General features: G+C 40.3%; 1 protein-coding gene across 1 annotated transcript in view; it reads left to right on the plus strand.

Annotated features, from left to right (window-relative positions):
• Positions 1–421: 421 nt before the first annotated feature.
• KCTD16 (potassium channel tetramerization domain containing 16) overlaps positions 422–17,839 on the plus strand; it is a 293,925-nt gene continuing 276,507 nt past the window's right edge. Inside the window, exons 1-2 of the mRNA XM_043913130.1 lie at positions 422–555; positions 918–2,072. Of these exons, the coding sequence (XP_043769065.1) occupies positions 1,241–2,072 (832 nt within the window). The 5' untranslated portion in view covers positions 422–555; positions 918–1,240. The remainder of the gene's footprint in view (positions 556–917; positions 2,073–17,839) is intronic.

Below are 17,839 nucleotides of genomic sequence, written 5' to 3' on the forward strand. Positions count from 1 at the left end.
GCCCCGCGCCGGCATCTCTGCGCCGCGGCGGCCGCCCGCTCCCACCTGGCTGGGAATATGGGAGCCCGCTTGCCCTTGCCGGCAGGTGGGGTGGCTACCTGGGACCCCAGCAGGGCGCATCTGTCTTGCTTCTGGGCTTTCTGAAAAGCTTCTAAGTCCCGGTACCTCTTGCAACTCTCTTCCGTTTTAAGGATTCTTTCCAAAGGTTTGATTTTTTTTTTCTTCCTGGAGAAGCTTTGAATATTTTTCTCTGCTTTGCTTCTTCAATCCAACCACCTCTAGTCACGGTTTAACTTTTTTGTGACTTGTTTTAACTTGAGATTGGGAGTGAATATATACATACATATACACAAATATACATTTATATAAATATTTATATATATATATATATAATTATTATTTTCTAAGAGCACATCTCTCTGGCACTTTTCATTGATACCTCTGTATTTTACCTGTTTGGGATTTTGACAAGCTCCAGACTCTGTGTGTGGCTGGGGATTGACTGCTTTGCAAATGGGTATTTCTTCACAAGAACTGTTTCCAGCACTCACTGAGGTAAGTTCCAGGGCTTATTGCTTTTCCTCTCCAGCTGGGGAAAGAAAATAAATCTCCTTTTAGAAGTTGAAAATTGCATATTCATTTTTAATGCAGAAATCAAATAGAAATGTTTTTAATACTAAATGCTGGAGACAGAGGTTTATAGATAAATATGTAGACACGAAATACCTTGAGAGAAGCTACGATTTAGTTGAAGAATGGCTGAAATCAGTAATTCCAGGGCTGCTTATGTAAAATAATCTCTCCCTCCCTCCCTTTCGGTTTCCCTCCCTCCTTCTACCTCCCTCTCCTCTCTCAGGCAGTCTCTTTTTTTCTGACTCATGCTGTGTTTGAGGAAATAATTTTCTCTTTTCCTGCAGACAGACCTCTCAGTAACTGGGGACCTGGCCGGCCTTGCCTACTGAGCTTGGGGGAAAACTGGATGCAGATGAGTTGATTATATTCCATGAAGTCATAGCTCACCACCTGCCAGGGTTTAAACTACTTCTGTAGCATCACTTCACCTGTGGACTCTTTGAAATTTTGCTTTGTTGGGGGAAAAAGAAACTGGGGTAAGAGGAGGTTGTTTTTAACAAGTTAGCATCCTCTCCTTCCCTTATAAGTTGCTGCAAAGGATCAGGCTGTGACTCCATTGGATCGCTCCTTCACATCAAAATAGGAGAAGAAAAAGAAGAAAGGTACCATGGCTCTGAGTGGCAACTGTAGTCGTTATTATGCTCGAGAACAAGGGGCTGCAGTTCCCAACTCCTTCCCCGAGGTCGTGGAGCTGAATGTTGGGGGTCAAGTTTATTTTACTCGCCATTCCACATTAATAAGCATCCCTCATTCCCTCCTGTGGAAAATGTTTTCCCCAAAGAGAGACACAGCTAACGACCTAGCCAAGGACTCCAAGGGAAGGTTTTTCATTGACAGAGATGGATTCTTGTTCCGTTATATTCTGGACTATCTCAGGGACAGGCAGGTGGTCCTGCCTGATCACTTTCCAGAAAGGGGAAGACTGAAAAGAGAAGCTGAGTACTTCCAGCTCCCAGACTTGGTCAAACTCCTGACCCCTGATGAAATCAAGCAAAGCCCAGATGAATTCTGCCACAGTGACTTTGAAGATGTCTCCCAAGGAAGTGACACGAGAATCTGCCCCCCTTCCTCACTGCTCCCTTCTGACCGCAAGTGGGGTTTTATTACTGTGGGTTACAGGGGGTCCTGCACCATGGGCAGAGAGGGGCAGGCGGATGCCAAGTTTCGGAGAGTTCCCCGGATTTTGGTTTGTGGAAGGATTTCCTTGGCGAAGGAGGTCTTTGGAGAAACTTTGAATGAGAGCAGAGACCCTGACCGAGCCCCAGAAAGATACACGTCCAGATTTTATCTCAAATTCAGGCATCTGGAAAGGGCTTTTGATATGTTGTCAGAATGTGGATTCCACATGGTGGCCTGTAACTCCTCAGTGACAGCATCTTTCGTCAACCAATATACAGAAGACAAGATCTGGTCAAGTTACACTGAGTACGTCTTCTACCGTAAGTACAGAGCGTTCTTGCTGTTTTTCATGTGTATGGATTTGTTTAACAGATACATATATATATATGTATGTATGGTCTGCATGTTCAGTCTATGTCTAAGGAATGCTGTTTTGGGATTTTCTTTTTTTTTTTTTAACTCTTGAGGTATAGCTAGGGGATTAGAGGTTATAATCTGCTTTCATGTTTTACCTAAGGTAACTTTTGTTTTCCCAGTCAACTCACAGAATATTTAAAGGCGTCAGAAATCACAGGATACAAATGATATTGGTATAGGTAATATGTGGATTGAAAATAGACATGTGTGTCTGTCAGTCAGATATTGAACTGTGAAGATAAAGCAATGATGAGAACTTGGCTGTTGAGTCACAGGAGCTTGGTAGACGCAGAGTGGCTGAAGTGCTGCTGACTGTTGTCTTATCTGAACTTTGGGTCTATTAAGCTGGTTTCTGAAGACTGGCTTTCATCGGGGACGTTGAAAGCAAAATGGATGTTGCACTGAATGACGTGATCTTGGCTAGATGGCAGTACAGACTGATGAAAGACCCCTTCCCACCCCCATCCCCCCCCACTAGCCTGACCCCAAGTCTGAAATTTGCCTGCCTAGGCTTTCACGAATTTGTGATTTGATTCCTTAGCAATTTGTACTGAGATTTGAGTTGCACTGCAGACTTAATTAAGCTGAGCTGCATTTAGGATTCACCCAAAAGAAATGAATCCTTGAGAATTGTCAATCACACACAGTCAGCTTCAGACAACTGAAGTGATAGAATCACTGGCATAAAAGGAAACCAGAAGAGAAAAAAAAAGAAAGGAAACAATTGTACTGAAGCCTTTATAGTAAGAATTTCTTAGAGTCAGTCCAGTTGTTTAAATGACAATTTACTGTACAGAATGCCTTATTTTAAGAATTACTCTAAGTTAACCATAAGCCATTGATATCTGGGAGGAAAACAATCAATCAGTCTATAAAGTTCAGTGCTTGATGAACTGCTGATTGTCAACAGGTCTGGGAGCTGGGTGAAGTGAATTCCATGAGAAATATGTCTCCAGTTTTCCCCTATTCTTATTTTAAGGCAAATCCATAAATTTTGAGAATTAAAGTATCTAAATGTCTCTGCACATTAAGGTGTGACTGAATCTGTTGGACTGAATTTTGCCTACAGTTGTGTTTATTCCTTTGGAGACGATATTGGGAGCCTTGGTGACAAGGCCTGTGGGAAGCCGAGTTGTTCTGTACTGGGTTTTCACAGATTTGGTTTTTAGAAGTGAAGACACATGGATTGTATAGAAAGAACAGCCTGCGGAGAAAAGTGGAATCAGCTAGCAGTTCAGTCGCATTCTGATGTTCTGTAACAAGCATTGTTTGGTCCAATACCCCTATCTATGGCTTTTATCTATAATCTATACCTTCCTCTGTGTTGGGGCTTAGTGGCCAGATTCTGCTTTCTTCCTTCTGGTGAGTTTTCCATTAGTGTAGAGATAAAGCTTTAGCTTTTTGGCTTTCTATAAAGGAATATGACATTATCTGTGATTCTGTAGAACAGACATCTTCTAACTTGGAAAAAAAAATGAATCGTTGAATTTAAATCTAGGTTTGTGATATTTACCTTGTTCCCCAATTTCTAATATTTGAAAACGGCCTCTTAAGAAACTTTAGTCAAACAGAAGAAAACATATCAGTCATACCCCCTCAAAAAGACCACACTTGATTCCAATCACTTGCTCATCTAAATGAGACTTAGAGCCTGAGTTGCCTGCTAGTTCAGTGACATTTCTGTGTTTATCAAGGGCTCATCTGTATAATACTAAGCCCTCTGTAGACTGCTCCAGACAGACTCTGTTCTCTAATCATATAATCACTTCCTTTTTTTGTTGGATTGCTGAGAGGATGCCAAGGAGCAGGTTGCTCTTCATTACTCCATGGACAGACTAGCACAAATATGCAACAGCTTCACATTGCACAGCGCATATACTGCATATGATATACTTGCTCTTTGTACCTAACAACCAGAGCTAAGTGTTAACTCTTCCTCAGTCTCAGGATCAATAAAGCTGACAGCTGGCTTTCTAGGGTGCATGATAGCTTCCTTGCAGCTGCTTAGCCATAATTATTTAATTAGAAGCTGCCAACTGTGCCTCTATAGGCATTAATTCATCAAGCTGTTGTGCTTGGGTTAATGGGCCAAAACTCTGGGAGGTGCTCTAAAGCAGGGAATTGCCTGTATGCAAAGATGCCCCAAGCCCCGCCAATCAACCAGTCGCCAGCCCCGATCCACTGCATGCATTGCAGAGGGCGTGGAGCCCAGAAACCACCGCCTGCCTGCCATCCAGGTTTGAAGGGCAGTGGTCTGAAGAGCAGTATGTGTTTCAGGGAGCACTTCCCCCATTTTTTAAAAAAAAACCAACCAACCAACAGAAAAGGTGTTCTTTGTAGGGGATCCCAACTTCCTCCTAGGTTATAAAAATATCTGTAGATAAAGATATAGATATGTGGTGACAAACTTCCTAGTTCCAAGGAGTGAACTCCAAGAAATCAGACTCTTCTAATAACCAAGGGATAATGCAGAATCACTTTGCCTGGATCCATATCACAGTAAAAATGAACAGCAAGAAATTAATACATTGGATATGGTGGTTGACAGTCATGGGGAGAGATCCCTTCTTCCTCTGTTTGCCTAATTTTCTTCTAGATGTTCCAGGGAGATCTGTCAGTTATTAACAGGTTAGATTCTTGCCTCATTCGGTCTTCATGTAGACCTAGAATTGATGATCAACATCAAATAGTTTTGACTGACTGTTTAATGTAAAACTAGAAAAAAAAGTCAACAGGTGTTTGTGTGTGTTCAACAGGGTGGCAAGAAATATGTTTGTTTACACTGCTTATACACCAAAATACAATATGTGAGATATGGATTATGATTTACTTATCAGCAAGCAAGAAAATGTGAGTGGTATAGGAACATAAAAATGTCTGTCCTAGAATTGCCTCACAAAGTATTTTGCTTGTTTTAATTTAAAACAACAAGAAGGTATTTTTCCCTCTTTCTCATCCAACTAGGTAAATAATTACCTCTGTTTTCTTACCAAGTATTGTATGGAAGGCAATATCGTAAACATCAGAGGATGACGTCTTGACTCACCTCCAGATGGAATGAGTTAAGTAATTTGGAAGACAGAAGTCCTGATATTGAATCAATAGCCATTCATACCACTTAGGAACAAAATCACAGGTGTATGGAAATAAATGAACCTCTTATTTAGAGCCCTCTTCCAATGCCCTAGTGAGAGGGAAAGTTGTTCTTCATTGGAGAAGATTATGTACATTTCCTTAATCTTATTCCTATGAGTGAGTTACTGAAAGCATTCAGATTCAAAGGCATTTGCCTCTAATAGAATTGTGATAACCTGACCACAAGTAGGAGTTTCATTCATAACATCCAAAACCATAAACCGAGTTCTGTGAATCATAGATAGAGACATCGATTCATTGCCTTTTCAACAGAGTACTACTTGGAAGTGCATTTTAACCTTTTTTTCTCTTTACTTGGTTTCCTTACATTCTAAAGGTTGTTTCTACCAAAGTTTCTAAATAACTTTGTATACATATATATCTTCAGGGTGGTTGATTGAGATGGGGGTGTTGGAGAAAAGTAGATCAGGAAACGATTTCTTATTTAGAATTCTGCATGACCTTGTATTAGGAAGAAATGGTGGTTCTAACCATTGTGAGTAACTTACCCAATGTTGATTTTAAACCTTCTGTAAAAGGGTGAGTTTTTAAAGGAAAACAGGCAGAAAAGCATCTATCTTGAAATAATTCTAGCTTTCTTTTTCCTTGTTCCTCAAAAGTTACCAATGACAACTTCAATTTCTATTGTCCATAGAAATATGATGTTGGCACATTCAAAATGAAGACACAGAACAGCAAAGTCCAAACCGTGAAGGTCTGGTGTTTACCTACCTCTCCTCTTTCTGTGATGTTTTTCTGTCTTTTCCATCTTAAATGCTCCCCTTTCTTCATGCTTTAGTCATTCCTGCTTTCAAGTTCTTTCTCTTTATGCAACAATCAAGATCTCAGTAAAGTTCTGTCCTGTCATTATATTTACAACATTTTTAAGGCATGGTGTTACTTTTCTCAGAGGTTTTTGTACATAAGAAACCTTTTAATAGTCATTGATCAGGTGACTTTATATCCCAAAGGGAGTGTTCTTAAGGCCTGTGCCTTCTTATTTTATAATTTATATTTTAAATATATAACATAATCTTAAGTATAAGGCTTAATCATGAAGTCAGCCTAGACCTTGCTTAGGGAGATATTGGCTGGTTTGATAAAGGACAGGGGCAGTGGGTATCATTTTTTTCTTGTCTCTTTAAGATGCTGTTCTCTGACCACTGGACTCAATGTAATAGTACTACAAACATGTTAGTTGTTGTTAAGTCACTAAATCATGTCTGATTCTTTGAGACGCCATGGACTTCCGTGTCCTTCACCATCTCCTGAAGTTTTCTTAGACTCATGTCCATTGAGTTGGTGATGCCATCCAACCATCTCATCCTCTGTCGACCCCTTCTTCTCCTGCATGTTAGTAAAATATTCTGTCATTTGTTTTCACTTTCATGCTAAAAGGGATATGTTACCTGAGCCTGATTCTTTGTGAGAGATGATTTGAGTAGTTTCTTCCTAAGTCTCTGGCCTCCCTGAATGAAATTGGCAGCACGAGAAATGTCAGTATGTGAGAAAAAAGGGGGAGAACTCTGATTTCCCCCAAGTCCCTTGATATGTTAAAACATATATGTGTGTGTGTGTGTGTGTGTGTATGAGTAGGTATATATATGATTAGAAAGAGAAGACCAAATGATTCTGACAGCCTGAAGAGATTTGGATCTTCTCAAAGGAATCATAAACAGAGAAAATGCTGCTGCGCTCCATTTGGAACACCTCCGAGCACAAACCATGGAGAGGAGTGACTGGACAGAGGAGAGAGTGCCGGTTCCATGCACAGAAACAGTTCTTTTGAAAGAAGAGGTGATGTTCAATCTCTGCATCACAGCTGACTGTTGCTCTTTTCTTTGGACTTTGCTGTAGCTTTCCTCAAATACTGCATTTCTTGGCAAGTCAGCTAAAACATTTCAGTATAGAAATTTTCAAACATTCAAATATAGAAACACCCAGCTCCAAAACTTACAGTGATTATTACAAGACTAATCTTGTTTCATATATATCCCTACCTACTTTTTCTTCTGTCTGCACTGGATTATTTTGAAACAAATTTCAGGTGTTAATCATTCATTCATCCATTAAAAACTATATGTTTCTAAACTAAAATGAATTTTAAAATGCATCAAGGTAACATCATCATACAAAACAAATAGTACTTTAATATCTTCTGATATCTAGTTGGTGTGCAAACTTTGATTCTCTCAGTATTTTTTTTAAAGTTGTCTTGTTTGAATCAAGAGTCAAATGAGGTACATCCATTATGTTTTAAAAATTTATTTTTAACAATTATCTATTCTTGGAGACACTGGGTCTCTGTGTCTGTGCATGGGCTTTTCTCTAGTTGCAGTGAGTGAGGGCTACTCTCTAGTTGTGGTGTTTGGGCTTCTCATTGCAATGGTTCCTCTCATTGCAGAGCACAACTCTAGGCATGGGGATTCAGTAATTGTGGCTCATGGACTTAGTTGTTTTGAGGCATGTAGAGTCTTCCCAGAAGAGGGGATCGAACCTGTGTCCCCTGCACTGGCAGCTGGATTCTTATCCTCCATACCATCAGGAAAGTCCCTGTTTATTATCTTTTATTGCTATCTATAAAAGAAAAAGAATACTGCATATGACATTACCACAAAGTGACAAAAATCTTAAATCTTTTTATTTCTCCCTTCCCTCCTCCTGTCCCCCTTCACACTTTTTCTCTCTCTCCTTCTTTCTTTCCTTTTTTTTCTTTCAGTTTATTTGTTTGAAGAAACCAAGCTATTTGTCATGTTAAATGTCCGGCACTCTGGGTTTTGCTCATCCATCTCTATGATCTCTGTGATGTCAGTGACACATTTTTTCTTACCCCTGCATTTTCTATAAATTTGTTAGAGCTAAACAGCAGATTATAAGGCTTGATCAGATTCAAGTTCAGAATTTCTTGCAAGAAATCTTCACAAGTGCTGGAAAGCCCATTTTTATTTATTTATTTATTATCTTGATTTCTTTTTAAATTTATTTTTAAAAATTAATTAACTTATTTCAATTGGAGGCTAATTACTTTACAACCTTGTGGTGGTTTTTGCCATACATCAACATGAATCAGCCACATGTGCACATGTGTCCCCCTATCCTGAAACCCCCTCCCACCACCCTCCCCACCCCATCTCTCTGGGTTGTCCCAGAGCACTGGCTTTGTGTGCCCTGATTCATGCATCAAACTTGCCCTGGTCTTCTAGTTTACATATGGTAATATATATATGTTTCAGTGCTATTCTCTCAAATCATCTCACCCTCGCTTCTCCCACATAGTCCAAAATTCTGTTCTTTACATCTGTCTCTTTTTACTGTCTTGCATATAGGATCATTGCTACCATCCTTCTAAATTCCATATATGTCAATATGCTCTACTGGCATTTCTCTTTCTGACTTACTTCACTCTGTATAATAGCATCCATCTCAGTAGAACTGACTCAAATGTGTTCTTTTTTGTATAGCTGAATAATATTCTATTCTGTATATGTGCCACAACTTCCTTATCCATTCGTCTGCCGATGGACATCTAGGTTGCTTCCATGTCCTAGCTGTCATAAATAGAGCTGCAGTGAACATTGGGGTACATGTGTCTGTTTCAATTCTGGTTTCCTCGGTGTGTATGCCCAGCAGTGGGTTGCTAAGTTGTATGGCAGTTCTATTTCCAGTTTTTTAAGGAATCTCCACACCGTACTCGTTTGCATTCCCACCAACAGTGTAAAAGAGTTCCTTTTTCTCCATACCCTCTCCAGCATTTATTGTTTGTAGACTTTTTGATGGCAGCCATTCTGACTGGAGTGAGATGGTACCTCATTGTGGTTTTGATTTCATTTTCTCTGATAATGAGTGATGTTGAGCATCTTTTCATGTATTTTTTAGCCATCTGTATGTCTTCTTTGGAGAAATGTCTGTTTAGTTCTTTGGCCCTCTTTTTGATTGAATCGTTTATTTTTCTGGTATTGAGCTGCACGAGCTGCTTGTATATTTTGGAGATTAGTCCTTTGTCGATTGTTTCATTTGCTGGCAAGTCCATTTTTAATTTGCTTTGGCAGATTGAAATGCTATATGTTTTGGAAGTAAGGGAAGGACACCTTCTTATTGTTCGTTTTTTCATAATTATCATATAGGCAAATAACAATTGGGACCTATTCTCTCCATTGTTCAAGTTGATTCTGATGATACAGCAGGCCCGTGTCTTCCTTTCTAGTCATCTAATAATAACTGTGCTGTGCTTAGATGCTCAGTCGTGTCTGACTCTTTGCGACCCCATAGACTGTAACCCACCAGGCTCCTCCATCCCTGGGGATTCTCAAGGCAAGAATACTGGAGTGGGTTGCCATGACCTCTTCCAGGGGATCTTCCCAACCCAGAGATCAAACCCAGGTCTCTTGTATTGCAGGCAGATTCTTTACCATCTGAACCGCCAGGGAAGGCCTAGAACTGCTTAGTATTCCATTGCTCTTCTTGTCACTAGGCTGAGTTACCATCAGGGATGCAGTGAACCTACCAAGAAGGCTCCTGTTGACTGGGAGAGAGAATCATTTTTAGAATAGCCAGGGAAAGTTTGCCTACTGGCTATTCTAATTTTGCATGCTTGGATTTGTTCAACTGTGTGGAAACTCCACTGAACTTGTTATATATGTTTCCCAAACCTCTCTGTGTGTTCCTTATCTCAGTAAATGGTTTCATCAGTTGCCCAGTTCCCCAGGGAAGAATAAAACCTGAGTGGCTCTTCTTTCTCCCTTACCAGTTCTCCAAACTCCAAGTTCTATTAGTTCTTTTCTGTCATCCACCTAAAATCCATCCATTTCTTCCTGTCTCCACTGATGCTACTCTGGCCCAGGCCACCAGTATTGCTTTTCTAGACTATTAAAAAGAAAATAAAATTGTCCTTCCCATCCATGTCTGGTGTGATCCCCTTTGGGTCTTTTCTTCCTGCTGCAGATATGGTGAGATTTCTAACGTGTGAGTCTGACCATGTCACTCACTAACATGAATCACAGCTGTTCGTGACATGACTTCTGCTTCTGTCCCTTGCCTTTTCTGTTGCCCTCCCATCCCTTGCATTTTTAACCTTAGATCCTGAATGCTGTTATACACTTGCTTCTTCAGTTTTGTACATCATGTTCCCTCTGCCTGGAACGATGCCTCCACCTGCTTTGATTAAGTACTTCAGGTCCCAAATCTACAGGTTCCTCTTATGGGAAGCTTTTCTAGCCCATCACATCTAGATTAGGTACCTCTTATATTTGCTCCAAAGGCCCCTATTTTCTTTTAGTTAGTTAGTCAGTTCAATCGCTCAGTCGTGTCTGACTCTTTGTGACCCCATGAATCGCAGCACACCCGGGCTCCCTGTCCATCACCAACTCCCGGAGTTTACTCAAACTCATGTCCATTGAGTCGGTGATGCCATCCAACCATCTCATCCTCTGTCGTCCCCTTCTCCTTCTGCCCCCAATCCCTTTTTTACCATGACACAAATAATGCTGCATTACTGCTTATTTAACTGTTTCTGTAACATTAGATAGCAAGTTCTGTGAAGGTAGGAACTGTCAGTCACATTCCTTGTGATACATCTGGCCAAAAACCTGCAAAATTGTAGGCACTCCATAAATATTTCTTAAAGAAGGAAATTAATGCCCATTGCAGATCCCCTGGAGGAGGGCGCAGCAACCTACTCCAGTATTCATGCCTGGAGAATCCCATGGACAGAGGAGCCTGGTAGGCTACAGTCCACTTGGTCGCCAATTCAGATACTACTGAAGTGACTGAGCACGCACTTATATATATATATATATATATATATATATATAAAATATGTATATTTTAATTGCTTTACAATGTTGTGGTATTTTCTGCTGTACAACAGCATGAATCAGCCAGAAGTATACACACATCCCCTCCGTCTTGAGCCTGTCTCCCACCCACCCCTCCCCCATCCCACCCCTTTAGGTCGTCACAGAGCAGACTTCTGTTATGGTCATACATGCCACTGTCTTGAATCTACCATTACATCATCTCTTAACGGAAGAACTGGAGAGCAGTGATGGTGTGATTGCTCTGGTGTGATTAGTAATAATGATGGCATTTCCTGACTTGCCATGAGTCCTAAGGGCAGTGCATCTTTCAGGGAGAATTCCATTTTGTATGTAAAGTGCTTAGCCTAGCTCTTAGCACCTACACAGACATTCTAGCTCCAGGGAACTGAGAAAAACACTTATCAGCAGCGAAGTCTCCTGTGGTTTCCTTTTAGTTGATGCACCCAAGCAGGAGCAAATTGAAGCTGGGGTGGAGCCAGGGTTTAAGGAACAACCCAAGGAGAGACTTGGGATTCAGAAAAGTGCTACAAAATTGAGAGGGATCTGCTAGAATGCAAAGTGTGCTGTGAGGATGACTAGCTGGCCTTCTTAATCTTCTTACTGCCAAGGGACTCTACTTCCTCTCTCCCTCCATTCTTAGCTCCTTAGTGATCAGAGGCAGAGGCAAAGTGAAATGGTGGTTGAGAGCCTGGGTGTGGAAGCCCAGGCTGTTTGAATTTGAATCCCTACCTGTTTGATCACTGGCAAATCACTTGACTTTGTGCTTTAGTTTCCTCACCTGGAAAATGGAGATGGTAACAGTGGTACTTGCCTCAGTGTGGTTACGAGAATTGAATGGGTTGCTATATAGAAAGTGCTGGTGACAGCTCCCGTCACCCAGGCAATGCTAAGGAAATGTTACTAAGTAATTTCAAGGACCTCTGAGAATGACAAGATACAGGTCCTTCCTGTAAATAACTCACTTGATTCTTTTTAATAGTCTTCCTGGATACTCTGTCCAGTCTGTTGATTCTATGACTGTTAAAAAAAAATAAAAAAACAAACAAAAGCATCTAGAAGTGACTTTTAAAGAGGAAATTCAAGCTACTGATTTTGATTGAATCTGAATAAACATAAAAATAAACGCTTCAAAAAGTTTCCAATTCCAGTAACTCTTTTCTTCCCTTCGCTATTCCATAATGCAAGTCATTAATAATGGCTTTTCTCCCCACCCTATTTTCAGTGTGGTTTTTCAGAATCTATGAGAATATATGGTAGAATTTAAAATTAAGAATATAATTTAAATTACATATTCAGTCATTGAAGGATTAGAATAACCTTTTAGGAATCTTAGCCTAGAGAGAATTTTCCTTCACGGTGATAGAAAATGGCTACTGAATAATGCCCCTGACAATAAGATCATTTAAATTGCTCCAGAAGTGAAAACAAGACATTTGCTTCACACTGAGTAGCTGTACTGTGTGACTTTGAAAGGAAATAAAGAGTGGGAGATCATGAAGGACAGAGGAACCTGGAGTGCTGCAGTCCATGGGTTGCAGAGTCAGACACGACTTAGATACTGAACAATAACAAGAGTTCTCTGGAGTCTGCTACCGTGTGACCCATTTAAAAACTACCCCATGTGAAGAAATTCATACTTTTCTACTTGTATTCATCAGTTCCATTCCGAAGCAGAAAGTTCTGATAATTTCCGCACCCCCATTTGTGTGTGTGTGCCAAGTCACTTCAGTTGGGTCCGACTCTTTGCGACCCCATGGACTGTAGCCCTCCAGGCTCCTCTGTCCACGGGATTCTCCAGGCAAGAGTACTGTAGTAGGTTGCCATTTCCTTCTCCAGGGGATCTTCCTGTCCCAGGAATTGAACCTGCATCTCTTACATCTCCTGCATTGGCAGATGGGTTCTTTTACCACTAGTGCCACCTAGGAAGCCCCAGTTATCCCCATTTACAGCAACTTTTTATTCTGAGTGTATCTAATATGTGATTGTGAACTACTTACATGGGTGAAAATAGGAGGCAACCCATTCTTTATATATAACCTAGTGCACATCTGGTAGCTCAGATGGTAGACAATTTGCCTGAGACACAGGAGACCTGGGCTCATTCCCTGACATTCCTTCTAGAATATATTTCAAACACCTACTATGCACATGAGCATGCACACAGTTCCAGAGATTCACCTGTAAATGAGATGCATTTGGTCATCAGTGTTCTCATGGAGCATGTAGTTTAAGGAGAGATTGAACTAGTTAATGGGCAATTTCAATCTCATGTGATAAAGAAGTGTAAATTGATAAAAGGGTAGAGAGGAAACTTCTAATCTGAACTTGGGGTGTCAGGAAATCCAACCACATTTTATATTAATGCTTAGAGGAGAAAATGCTAAAATCCTAATGTATCTGTTGACTTTAAGATACTAGCTGACTGATGGACTCATAGAAATTCTATCCTAGGATGGCTTAGGAGTATCTGAAAATCATTAGCTATCGCTCCATTTCTCATTTAGTTAATTCCATCATTTCCAGTATGAATGATTTTGATTACTCCAGGAACCAATATCTTCGTTTTTAAACTCTTCATTTCTCCCTTCCATCAAACCTTGTCTTGTGAAAGTATATGTGCAAAATCAGAAGCCAAATGATAGCCTTAGATGAACAGTAATCAACTCTAAAGATACTTTATAATTATATTTATAGTCTCCTTTTATAATGATTCTCAAAATGATGTCAAGATTATTATTTTAACTTTAAGGATTACTGATTTGCCTTGTCAGTCTCACACATAACTTTTTCAGTAACTACCCCAGTGCTGAACACACAGGAGGAGCTCAATAAGCATTTGTGGGATCAATAAATTCATAACACCGCATTTTAATTTTTTTTTTTGGCAGGACTACACTGTTTGCAGGATCTAAGTTCCCCAAACAGAAATTGAACTTGGGCCTTGGTAATGCAACTGTGGGGTCCTAACCACTGGACCACCAAGGAATTCCCTAAAACACCACATTTTAAAGAAATAATGTGTTAATTTTATCTTAAAGAAATTAAATGTAAAATTTAAAAGAAAACTTCAAGATATAAAATGCGAAATATAAAATGAATGAAGTGTGAAATGAATGATAATACCGGTTTTACTTGATACTTACTTTTAACCATGGATGTGCACCCTGTGAATGACAGTGAAAATATGATTGTGCACAGTAATGGCATCAGATACATCTGGATGAAAACCTTAGTTTTGTTCCTTCCTACCAGCGCACCCTTGGGAGAGTATCTTACGTCTTGACCCTTCAGAACATTCGTCTCATCTCTAAAAGGGGAACACAGAAGCCTCTCTCATGGTGGTACTGTGAGGATTAAGCCAAAGTCATGCCATCTTGTTTGCTTGTCTTAGTTCGTTTCTAGCTCTTTTGAATTCGTCTTATGAATAGGTATGTTTGCATTCAGAATAAACTGAGAAAATGTGGATCTGATGGAGCTGATCTTGTGTTTTCTCAAACAAAAATCAGGCTGCTTCTCACTGGTTTCTCTCTGGACTGATGCTATCCATTTTCTTTCTTTCTTTTTTTAATCCATTGTCTTAACAAGAGGGAAAACACACCCCGTAACACATTCCTGAAGTTCCCTTGCTGTGCTCACCTCTCCTGCTGCTTCTGCAGGCCCTGGCCCGCCCACAGCACAGTCACATGGCCTTTTGACAGCTTTTATAACAGGTCGGTCAGTCTCCCGCCTTGAGACATTGCATTTGTGAACTCTTCCTTCTGCCTCTTGCCTTTCTGGGTCAGGCTTTAATAATTTTTCCTTGGAAAGGCCTTCTGTCACCATCCCAGCTGGAGGAGCCGGGGCTTCCTCATCATTCTCTATTCAGCTCTGTGTTTCTGTCATAGCACTGTTCACATGTGTAAATATTTGCTTGCTTTACTTGTTAATTTTTTTCTCAGTAGACTATAAACTTCATGGGGGCAGGAGCTAGGAACTCTATTTGTCCTGTTCTTGTGTATCCATAGCCCCTAGCACAGTGTCTGGTTGTGTAGGAGGCATTAACTTATTTTTTCTCTATCCTCCCTACCCTACCATGTGAAATTATAATAGTAGGATTACCTCTCATGGTGAAAGCAACTGACGATATAAGTATAGGTATAGGTATGAGGCTTCCCTGGTAACTCAGATGGTAAAGAATCTACTTGCAACGTGGGAGACCTGGGTTCGATCCCTGGATTGGGAAGATTCCCCTGGAGGAGGACATGGCAACCTACTCCAGTATTCTTTCCTAGAGAATCCCATGGACAGAGGAGCCTGGCAGGCCATACTCCATAGGGTCGCATAGAGTCAGACACGACTGAAGTGACTAAGCAGCGGCCGCATAGGTATACGTGTAGGTATAGGTATGGGCTTCCCAGGTGGTGCTAGTGGTAAAGAAACTGCCTGCCAATGCAGGAGACGTAAGAGACATGGATTTGATTGCTGGTTGGGGAAGATCCCCTAGATTAGGAAATGACAACCTACTCTAGTATTCTTGTCTGGAAAATTCCATGGACAGAGGAGCCTGGCGGGTTACAGTCCGTGGGGTCACAGAGTCAGACATGACTGAGTCACTGACCATAGCATCAAGGGGTCAGTGTAGCTGTTTGAAAACTCTAACTTGGACATTTTAAACATATGGTGAATTTTTATCTATTGAAAAATTAGCTTTTTACCTTTTTGGTCAGGTTTATTAGTTGTGTATTCTTTTCTGCTTTTTATCTGGTTTTTCAAAAGTTTGCTTATTTAATTTTGGCTGAGCTGGATCTTCGCTGCTGCACATGGGCTTTCTCTAGTTGTGGTGAGTGGGCTTTTTTTGTTGCGGAGCATGGGCTCTAAGGCTGCATGGGCTTCGGTACTTGTGGTACATGGGCTTAGTTGCCCCGAGGCATGTGAGGTCTTAGTACCCCAACCAGGGATTGACCCTGCATCCCCTGCACCAGAAGGTGGATTGTCAATCACTGGGCCATGAGGGAAGTTCTTCCTTTCTACTTTTAAAATTTTCATTGACTTATGTTTAGTTCTAAGGGCAAGTCTAAATGAAGGATGGATTGCAGAAAGGCAGTTATTAAAAAAGGTAAAGAACAAAAGTAAATTAATTTTACCTCTTAATTTGTTACAGTACAGAGAAGGTTACCTTAATTATCCATTTTATTTTATTTTTTTGTAGAACATAAACAGTGGGAGTTATTACTATTGAAAGCATGGAAAATGGTCATTACAACTGACTTTATATGCTTTCACCTAGTAGTCTGGAATTGTTTTATATATTGTGAATAAAACCTGAGGTTAGTATGTTATTTTATTAATGTATATATCCTCCAAAGAACTTAAGGGACCATGGTAAAATCTCTGCTTTCCATCCTAATGTGAAGAATTAATTGTAAACAAAAAAATCTATTTTGGGGGTATTTGCAAATAATCCCTCATAGCAGCGATAGTCTTCCATATAAAAACAGTAGGAACACTTTCTTTTTATCATAGCTGTATTTTCATATTGTTTATAGTCTGTGATTTGCCTTGGTAATTTGCTTCCTTTTATGGGAAAACAAGTTTTCTTCCAAACAACCAGATGCAATGTAATCAAATAATTGCTGTCTTAATTTGCTGCTGAAGTCCTCCTGAGCAGAAAGAAATAAAATATAGGTCTGCAGTGGCATATATTTAAATTCTGAATTGCTAACCATAATCATAGCTATCTTTTATACCTGAACTTGATGTCAGGTATTTTGTCAAGTGTTCCTCATGTAATCCTCATGAAACCTCTACAATAAAAAATTGAGGCTTAGAGAGGTTTGACTTGCTCCAGGTCACTGTTAGTGGCTCCTTCAAAATTTCTGTATGGGAAAAACCTAGTAGTATGAAGTTCAAGCAGAATTCATTCACTCATATCGAGAGTGAAGGTGAAGGTGGAGTGATGGAGATCAAGGGTGGGTGATGGGGCTTAACTTTATAACAATTCTCCCTACCCCACACACCCAAGTCACAGTGATCTCATAATTGCTGCGAGCAAGATTTCAAATCCCGGCTACCCTGACCCCAATTCCTGCACTCTTAACTGTCGTGAAACGCCACTGAAATACCAGATGGCAGTCCTATCTTTTTTGAACTGTCAAAAGCAACTCTTCAAGGAAACCGACTCTCAAGATTAAGTGAGAAGCCCACATACAGCCTCCACCAGACAGTGGGGTGGCAGAAGGTGCTGGACAGGGCTGACTTCCCTTCTTCTCTCCTCTTTAAATTTCAAGCCTTATGAACAAGATTTTCCTATGATACAGCTTAAAAAAAAATTAAACCAGATTGAGCTGAAATCTGCAAATCTGTCCTCAGTTACCCACACAAAACTCCTGGGATACGATCTCTTCTCCCAGGGACTCCTACACAGCATTATTTTTAAGATTTTGATTTCTTAGGTACCACAGATATGAAAAGGCACAAGATTTCATAGTACTAAAAAGAAGTCAAAAACATTTGGAATGGAATAGGAGAGATTTATCCTTGTCTTCCTCCATGCTACCAAATACCTAAGCTAAATAAATAAATAAACATGTGTCTTTAAAAATTAAAATACAAAGACATATTTGCAAGTTCTGGTTCTTGAATCTGTAGCAAATCGAGATGAGTGAGTTAGTCCAATAGAAGGTGAATCCGAATGCTCTGGCAGGCATTCTTCATCTCCAGATAAAAGGCACAGTTACGCG

Source organism: Cervus elaphus, chromosome 9 (genome assembly GCF_910594005.1).
Source record: "Cervus elaphus chromosome 9, mCerEla1.1, whole genome shotgun sequence".
Lineage (NCBI taxonomy): Eukaryota > Metazoa > Chordata > Mammalia > Artiodactyla > Cervidae > Cervus > Cervus elaphus.